General features: G+C 35.2%; 1 protein-coding gene across 3 annotated transcripts in view; it reads right to left on the bottom strand.

Annotated features, from left to right (window-relative positions):
* Window positions 1-447: 447 nt before the first annotated feature.
* TEK (TEK receptor tyrosine kinase) overlaps window positions 448-7,666 on the bottom strand; it is a 46,471-nt gene continuing 39,252 nt past the window's right edge. For all 3 annotated transcript variants that reach the window (XM_071424509.1, XM_071424507.1, XM_071424510.1), the window contains 8 exons: window positions 7,068-7,178; window positions 6,541-6,731; window positions 5,967-6,080; window positions 5,005-5,075; window positions 4,392-4,432; window positions 3,216-3,312; window positions 2,572-2,671; window positions 448-2,430 (listed from right to left, as the gene is read on the bottom strand). In XM_071424509.1, the coding sequence (XP_071280610.1) occupies window positions 2,356-2,430; window positions 2,572-2,671; window positions 3,216-3,312; window positions 4,392-4,432; window positions 5,005-5,075; window positions 5,967-6,080; window positions 6,541-6,731; window positions 7,068-7,178 (800 nt within the window). In that variant the 3' untranslated portion in view covers window positions 448-2,355. The remainder of the gene's footprint in view (window positions 2,431-2,571; window positions 2,672-3,215; window positions 3,313-4,391; window positions 4,433-5,004; window positions 5,076-5,966; window positions 6,081-6,540; window positions 6,732-7,067; window positions 7,179-7,666) is intronic.

Here is a 7,666-nt window from a genome sequence, read left to right as displayed (position 1 = left end):
TGAGTTGATGAATGACACTCTGATGCTTTAATTATGTGATATAATGTTCCCAGTAAAAATTTGCCACAGATGGAGATGTTCACATCAAGTAACAAAATAGCCATTTGTGTCTGCTTGTTAGAAATGTGTGAGAGTATGAGACAAGAACCTCTTTGTACCTCTGACAAATTCTGTACAGAAATTTAAGCAGTTCCAGCAGATGGTTTTAGCCACATTTGCCTGGAAGTCTAGAAAACATCCTTGGAGGTATAGTCTTAGTCACCTCACTGATTTGTAAGAATGTACTTCAACTCCAAATTGCAATGCCCATGCTACAAAAAACACTGGCTAAGTAGTCTCTTTTGAAAAATGTGGTGGAATTTGGTTTTTTTTTTTTTTGGAGCTGTGCTTTGGTCCAGTGAATCTGTTTGCTCTGTGTAAACTTGAAAGAAGAGATCAGACCCTGGGTTCTAAGGCAGAGTTGGTTTATTTCAGTTTGAGCTGGGTGCCACCAGAGAGGGACCCTGACCGAAGAAATCCCTGGGCCTTTATACCCTTACAGTCTGTGCACCCGACCTTCACGCACTTGTCACGTGCCCTTCATGAGCCTCTTAGTCCTATGGTGATTTATGGTCTGGGGTCTTCTAACCCCTCATTGGATTTTCCATGAGGTTCTTGTGCCATTAACTGCTCTTATATTCCAGCTTGGGGCAGTCTTGGGACCCTCCAGGGTCTCAGCCCTTACCTGAAGATAACCAGTCTTTCTCTGTTTTCTCCCCTGCTTAGCCACTATGATAAGAGTTCATTTAAAGTTCACCTACTTTAAGTTTTGAGCAGGGCCCTCTCATTCTAAGGTGAAAGCAAGTTACAATTAAACTTAAACCTACACAGATAATTTTTAATATTCTATAAGTAAACTTATTTTAATCCCCAACAATAAACTCCTAGTTTACATCTAGCACCTGGTTTACAGTGCAAGTTCTGCCTATCTCAAGGCCACACAAGTCATCTCAGCACCCTTGTTTTTGGCTTATTCCCTTTTAATAGGGAATATTATATTTGAGTCAGTCTGGTGTGTCATTAATGTTTCTCTATACTCTGCTGTGATACCCCCACCTTGTAACCAATCACATACCCATCCACAAAGAATCAGAAGGAGAAATCTTGCACTCTCTCAAGCATCTTTCTCCAAGTCTGAGGGGATGACCTGTTGCACCCAACTGGGACATCATTGTGGTCTGATGGACAGTTGTGAGCTGGTAAGTCAAGGGCAAGAGGGGGACATATGTGCAAAACATGAAGTTGGCTACTATGTGAAATTTGGATAGGGTAAATCCACCAAAACCCTTGTACTTGGCTTGACACCAGAAGTTCAAACCAATCCTTCCATTATTTGTCTTACCTAAGGATTGGGACCTTTCTGGCAGGACAAATACCACTGTTTTGAAGCATTTGAGTATGATATTTTGTAAGAGGCCATACCACACTACAGACAGAATGAAAGGGTAAAATAAACAGAAGTAAGTAAGCCCTGCTTGTATATAACAGGTAGTAATTTATAATTATGCACTGAAATTATTAAATGAAATACAAATTGAGTAAGTCTCATATATCCAGGCGAGTTGCAAAAATGTGTTTTACGATATGTAGTACGCTCCTCAACACTATGCTTCATGAATATTGCTGTATGGCTGCCTCTGATAACATTAAACACTTCAAAATATATGTATACTTTGCATATGGGCAAAACCTGATAGTCATGCTAGGCAATGAAATAACAATAGCATGCATTTTATCTTACGGGTGTCAACAGAGCTTTTGAGTAGATTACTTCTACTAGCTGACTTTTGCATTCAAACAGGAGTCTGTCTTAATTATCCTTGTTGAGCACACTGGATTACAACTTCCATTGTTGCACTGCAGCTGCCCTGTTTCACTGTTTGAAACATTTCATTGTTTCAAACACAATGAAATGTATATGGAATACTGCAATAAGTTACCACTTTGCTATGAGTAGCTCTTGGAAAATATAAAAAACCCTCTAAGATGTCAATACCTAACGCATTACAATATGTATGTAGACATTATATCTACATATATCTAGGAAAAAAGAAAACCCCGTGAATGAAACAACAGATTTCATTACTTTAGTTTATACCTGCTTTGGACAATATATACACTTCTACAGCCTATGAAGGCAGAGATGTATATCACTGTGTGATATACACACACATAACTGTGGTAAAACAGTATTGCTGTATTATATATAGTTAGAGCTATACACAGTTCTACACAGCACATCACATTTTGGGCTCCAGCAGATTGAATTTTGGTTTTCTGTAATACATCATTGATGAATGAAGATTTTTTTCTGTCTTAAGCAGCTTCTTCAGCGGAGCAATCAATGCCTGCATAAGTAAATTTCTCATAGAGCGTAGTATTCACATAGGTCTGGAAAGGAAATAAGCAGAGAAGATGTGATGCAAGGTGCATTACCTCAAGAACCCTAAATAATATTGAAATTATGCATAGCCTAATTATTTATATCATTGTAAGTATATATATTTACATAAAATAGAGTTTTATTCTTACCTTCCTGTCTTCTAACATCCTGTTCAGCGACACCAGTATCTGAGCAAATGATGGTCTTTCATATGGTTTTTCTTTCCAGCACTGTCTCATTAGGTCATACCTTTAAAAATCCAACACCAGCATTTGATAGTTTAGATACATAGGTAAAAGTTACAAATATTTGATAATTGAAAGATTGTGCACATTCCACTTTTCACAGGGAAATGGATTTCTACATAGCTGAAGTTACATTTTCCATAGTTTGTTGCTGTCGCAAAAGTTGGTTGGTGACAGGAACCAACTATGGAAAATGTAACTTTAGCTATGTAGAAAATTTTTACTCTGGAATGATCAAAAAGCTCTCTTTGAGCTAAAACCCTGGTGTTTTTGTAAAGAACAGGATAACTGGCTGGAACAGAGAGCCTGAGAAAGTATTCATGGCAAATTAACATTGTATGTTGTATACAAAAGGACTTATGCACTTTTAAATTTTCTTAATGTAGTTTTTATGTTTTGTGCACTTTTTAAATTTTTAATGTAGTTTTTAAATTTTCCAGTAAAAAAAAATTGTTTGCCAGTTTCTTGTAGAAATCTTCTATCTTCTATATCTAAGGTTGCTGTTATTCTATTTCTTTTTTGGTTTTTTTTTCTGAGGCAATACTCACACTTCATCGTCACAGTTGAGAGGCTTTTCCAGTCGGTACCCTTGAGGGAGTTTTTCATATAGTTCTGCACATGTCATTCCACAATATGGTGTTCCACCTAAAGTTTAACCATTGTCATGAATAGAAGCAGCTTTTAATTAAAAAAAAGTTTAATTTCATAGTAGAAATTGAAATTACTAACATAGTAACAGCTAAATTAATCCTAAATTAGGGGGCATTTGGCAGCTACATTTTTATTGTAATGCTTCCTTACTGCTTGATGGAGGAGAAAAGAAAAATTAAGTGTCAATTTTCTCATCTGTGTGGCTGGCCTAATTTTCTCTACAAGTCTGAGGGCCAGGATCTGATAATATTAAAAATATTTTTTCAATAGCATTGATGTCACTGGGCAAGTCATTCCTTCATTAGCATCATAATAAGATCTGGTATGGGCTCATGGAGCTCTTACTGTCAGCTGGTTTTGCCCCTTTCAGTAGGTATTTGGTTGCTTAGACTTTCCACACTGCATCCATATCTAGTGCAAGCCCATTTAGTAAGGAAAGCCAGGAACAAATCAGAAATTCTGAGTCCAGTTGGCAATGTGCACCTCAGTCAGTAGCCTCTCCTGGCCAGCAGACCATGGGCACATCTTCAGGGCAAATCACAAGAGAGGTGTAACACAATGATTTTGAGTGGTGCAAGGCTGTATCACAATCATGATGGGTAGAGGTATTTGCAGAAATGAACTCTAAATTTTATTTGAAGGTTAATGTTCAAAATTTTTCTTCATGCATATTTGGAGTAGGAGGTGATTACTTCCCCACCCTACAATATCATTAAAATATGTCTTGATTTGAAATGCAGGAAAGCTGAGGAAAAGTCACCCACCAAACTCAAAACATGTTGTACTAAGGCTATATATCATATGATATCCTGGAATTTATATTTAGGTATTGCCTGGGTTTTACAGTGTAATGAAAACATGGTCATTATGATTCTTTCTTATTTAAAATGGTACCTGGACTGAAAATTTGACAATTGCATTTCCAAGCATACTGAACCTAAATAAAATGTAGCAGAATAAAACAGAAAGAAAATTGAAATCTATTGTGAAGCAATATTTTTAAAAAGACTTAGTGAATAGAGCTGCCTTGGTGCAGATTGTTTATTTGTGCAGTACAAAATTCAGATACTTACCTAAACTAACAATTTCCCATAAGAGGACACCATATGACCATCTGCAACAGAGGGATATTATGAAGTGCAACAAGAATTAATATTTTAAAATGGTAGGTAGTTTTGCTAGTGTTCAGGGAACACAGGGAAGTGTGATGTTTTTCTGTATTTTTTATAAAGTTTTGTATAATGATGGGGCTAATAACAGGAAAATTAGCAAAATTAATTCACTCTGAATCAACCAAAGACCTTTATCAGATTGTGAGCTTTCAGCAAATACTGAAATTACAGAATTTCTTTTCCAAATACAATTTCTAGTTTCCTAAATAAAATACAAATTTCTTCTGGATTTCCCAAATATTCATCAGGTCTCAAATTTTGAATAAGAAGCACAGCTAAAGTAGCAGGGCACATCCAAGTAGTTTGTGAACACAGAACTTGATCAGACTCTGAGGAAGAAATAAAAATAACTTTTTTGTTATGGGTTTTATTTTTTGCTTCCATTGCTTACTTATGGTGACATTACTACTGAGTATTTTGAATTAAGAGTGGATGTCTCATGTTAGTTATCAAACTTCCCTTCATATGGAAAAATATATATTTTTTTTTTAATGCCACTTGAACACATACTTACACATCACTATTTGTGGTGTAAACACTGTAATTCAAAGATTCAATTGCCATCCATCGCACTGGAAGCCGTCCCTAGAAATTATTTAATGAAAGTTTATTTTCACTTGCTGGTATAGCAATATTGCAGTTTGTATGCCAACAATCATTCTGTGTTGCCTTAGTGAAAACTGACTTTATGCAAGTAAAATTTATCAAGTAAATAAACTTACTAAACCTGAGCAGTTTTACAGAAGAAATTCTGTATTGTGAGAGTGGTGAGACACTGGAACAGGTTTCCCAGAGAAGTTGTGGTTGTGGGAGTGTTCAAGGCCAAGTTGGATGGGGCTCTGAGTAACCTAGTGTAGTGAAAGGTGGGTTTGGAACTAGATGGTGTTGAAGGTACCTTTCCAAACAAATCATTCCGTGATCCTATGATTATACGATTTGCTTCCCAAAGGAACAGTTCACATGAAAGTTAATAAAAGAATTATCCAATCAGCATCAAGGTGAAATGTAAATAATACCTCAGATGATGCCTCTGACCATCGTGTTGCCTTGACAACAAAGTGCTATTTCTGGTCTTTAGCTACATCATGCTTATTACATATCTTCTTTCAGATCCTCCAAAGCACTAGTTCTGGACCCATCCTGGTGTACGTCTGGTTACCTTCTTGCTAATTTTGCCTTGTTCAATAGAATTAGACCTGCTTGACTCATCTATTTTACTGTCATTCATATGCATATAAATAATTTTAAATTAAATGTTATATTATAGACCTGGTATAGGATTTATTTACAAGTAGATGTATTTATATGTATATTAATAAGCATTCATATTTTACATGGTAATTAATAAAATTTAAATAATTGGTTCTAATCGGTAATACCCATAAATTTGCGTTTTTCTTCATATGAAAACACAGATTAAGAAATAAGAAAGCAAAATTAAGAAAACAGACTGTGTCAATTTGTTTTGATCCTTACCATGGTCTTCTTAACGTAAACTTCCTGACCTCTTGATAAGCCAAAGTCAGCTATTTTTGCAACATAATTTTCTCCAACCAAGATGTTTCTTGCTGCCAAATCTCGATGAATAAACTAAAATAATGATGATGATGATGATGATAATGATAACAATAATAGTAATAGTAATAATAATAATAATAAAAATAATAATAATAATAATAATAATAATGTAATAAAATAAGGGAATCAGTATAATTGAGTTTTACATGTATTAATTTACTGCCATATTGAAAATTGCAACCCTTTGGAATAAGAACCTAAAACAAAGAAATTGGCTTAGTATGTCACTACCAAGAACATTTAAACTTTATCTGAAAATGAAAGCAGTTAACTACCATGTTGTTTTAAGTTTTAATGCCTCTTCCATGATTCCCCATGACATAGTATTTGATAAGTTTAAATAGAGACAAAAAAATAAATCTCATTCAGTGTGTGCTATAGAAGCTAAAATTAAAAATTTATGTAATTAAAGGGCATATTCCCTGGAAAAGTATTTTCCATGCTTTCAGTGCGTAGAGAGTTGAAGACTGACCTGTTTCTGGCTCAAGTAGTCCATCCCTCTGGCAACATCTGCTGCAAAATGCAGAAGCTGCTGAGAGGAAAGTGTAGATGCAGTACTGTTGGCAATAGCAAATGCTGGGTCTGTCTCTAGTACTCTGCTTTTCCGAAGGAAGTCCAGTAAATTTCCATGGGGAGCATATTCAATAGCAAGGTAAAGATATCCTAACAAAACATCAGATAGTGAGCATATCATAAAGTAAGAGATGGTCAGTAATAGTCTTGGGAAATTTACACTACCTTGAGTGAAAAAAGGAAATAAACACTGGAGTGAAATGTCAAACAGGCTAATTTTTAGGAGTAAAGGAGAATTTAGAGCAAGTATTGAACATCGTTTCTGGAGTATTAATGTGGGCTTGTAGATCTAAACACAGGTTTATCTGACCTTTTAACAAAAGTTGCACAGAGGTCTGCTAGTGTTTCTCTGGACTATGTGGGCTATATTGTGAGAGGGATTTTTTAAACTAATTTTTAAAGTACATGCATTCAATAGCATCTTACCCCTATGTTCACATGCTCCCAAAAGATTTATGATGTTGGGATGGTGACCAAGTTTACAAAGAACTTCAAGTTCTCCAGCAAAATCTCTGTGATCATCTTTTGAGGCATACTCTGAAAATCAAAAAAGCACGCATTTATGTTTTAGTTGTAAATGAGTTTATAACAATGCATTTTTTTAATTATGAGGACTCCATGTTGCTTGGGTTATTACTGTTTCAACTCCAGTAGAAAGAGAAAAACTGTAAAGTACAGTAGTATTTCTAGAAAAAAATAGGATTTTTCAATCAGAGGAAAAAATTGTGAGAAGCGACTGTCCGTAGAAGCTATCTGCAGAGAAAGGAAGTATCTTAACACACTCTATCACTCTCCTTCTTACCTGAGAGTGTAAAATGTTGTAGCAGATCTTATGAAAAGGAGCTGCTTAAAAATCCTTCCATATGTATGCTGTTGATTATTTCTGCCAGTATGCAGACATTGGCTATTTTTAAATTAATCATCACACTTAAAAGTGTTTTTCAATTTGCCTACATAATGACCTGGAGAATTACAATAAAACATGTACATTCTTGCAGTATTGTACATATTGTAGCTCTGTCTGG

Source organism: Agelaius tricolor, unplaced genomic scaffold (assembly GCF_023055355.1).
Source record: "Agelaius tricolor isolate 1412-34295 unplaced genomic scaffold, bAgeTri1.0.p SCAF_4, whole genome shotgun sequence".
Lineage (NCBI taxonomy): Eukaryota > Metazoa > Chordata > Aves > Passeriformes > Icteridae > Agelaius > Agelaius tricolor.
The sequence above is the reverse complement of the archived record's forward strand: the minus strand, read 5'-3'. Positions and strand labels throughout refer to the sequence as shown.